Source organism: Plasmodium reichenowi, assembly GCF_001601855.1.
Source record: "Plasmodium reichenowi strain SY57 chromosome Unknown, whole genome shotgun sequence".
In the NCBI taxonomy this organism is placed as follows: Eukaryota; Apicomplexa; class Aconoidasida; order Haemosporida; family Plasmodiidae; genus Plasmodium; species Plasmodium reichenowi.
In genome coordinates, this window is record NW_017962250.1 from 1 (window position 1) to 1,368 (window position 1,368).

Consider the following 1,368-nt stretch of genomic DNA (forward strand, 5'->3'; position numbering starts at 1 on the left):
TTTTTTTTTTTCACATTTTAATCTTACATATGTTCATTTTTAATTGCTCATTCTTCAGATTTTCCAACCAATTTGGTTTTCTTTGCACCTCTTAATAAACCTGTTCTTCTGGCAGCAATCAAACCAACCTTTTGTCCTGCAGGTGCACTTCTAGAAACGGTAGAAGGATGACCAATGTGTTGATGGTTACCACCACCATGAGGATGTTCTACAGGGTTCATGGCTACACCTCTAACCTTAGGCCAGCAATTTCTCTTGACTCTGTATTTGTGGTGAGCAACACCAGCTTTTAATATAGGTTTATCTATACGTCCACCTGCACCTACAACACCAACCATAGCTCTAGCTTTAGCGTCGATGGTTTTTTTAGCTCCTGATGGTAATCTAACTTTAGTTTTCTTTCCATCTTCTGATTGACCTACAACAGTAGCATAACATCCGGAAGCTTTTACTAAGGTTCCTCTATTTCCAGTTCTATGTTCTAGGTTACATATTAAGGTACCTTCAGGCATTTTTCCAATAGGTAAAATATTACCTACTGATAAAGGGGCTTTCGTACCACATGAAATATATTGACCAGTAAACATACCTTCTGAAGCTATAATTAATTCTTCTTTCTTTCCATACTTTTCTGTTCTTTTAAATATTACCTTGGCTAAAGGAGCACCTCTTCCTGGGTCATGTATGATATCCTTTACCAAACCCTTTATATATCCTTTTTTTTCACAATAATCTAAATGGCGTAATTTTGCTGCGCCCTTTCTATGATGATTATGAGACTTGAAAATGGAGCCTCTACCCTTCCTTTGACCTGAGAGGGGGGAAATAAATAATAAAATATAACATATATAGAATATAAGATATAAAAATTTAAATATAAAAAATAAAAAATAAAAAATATCATATATATATATATATATATATATATATATTTGTATTTATATTTATATATTTCTCTTTATTTTTTTACATATGTATAATCATATAACATTTAACAATTTAATATTAATATCTTAAATCTTTTTCTTTTCTTTTCTTTTCTTTTCTTTTTTCTTTTTTGTTTTTATTATTTATATTTTTGTTTTTTACCTCTTATAACTCTTCCCATTTTTTATAATAAAAAAAATTTAAATAATTCACACTGGTAATAATATAAATAAAAAAAAATCTTGTTAATTGAATAACTTTCAATTACGTTTTTTTTAATTAAAAATAAATTTAAAAAAAAAAAAAAAAAAAAAAAAATTCAAAATTATATATGTTTTATTTAATTTCTTATTTTATATTTTATTCTCACATATTTTATTTTATATTTCATAATAAAAAAATTTTATAATATTATATAATATATATATATATATATATATA

General features: G+C 26.2%; 1 protein-coding gene across 1 annotated transcript; it reads right to left on the minus strand.

Moving 5' to 3' along the window:
• Nucleotides 1-47: 47 nt before the first annotated feature.
• Nucleotides 48-1,108, minus strand: PRSY57_0007800 (60S ribosomal protein L2, putative; the record flags this gene model as incomplete). Its single annotated transcript, XM_012906228.1, has 2 exons — nucleotides 48-811; nucleotides 1,090-1,108. The coding sequence occupies 2 exons, from the start codon at nucleotides 1,106-1,108 to the stop codon at nucleotides 48-50; spliced, it is 783 nt and encodes a 260-aa protein (XP_012761682.1).
• Nucleotides 1,109-1,368: the final 260 nt, after the last annotated feature.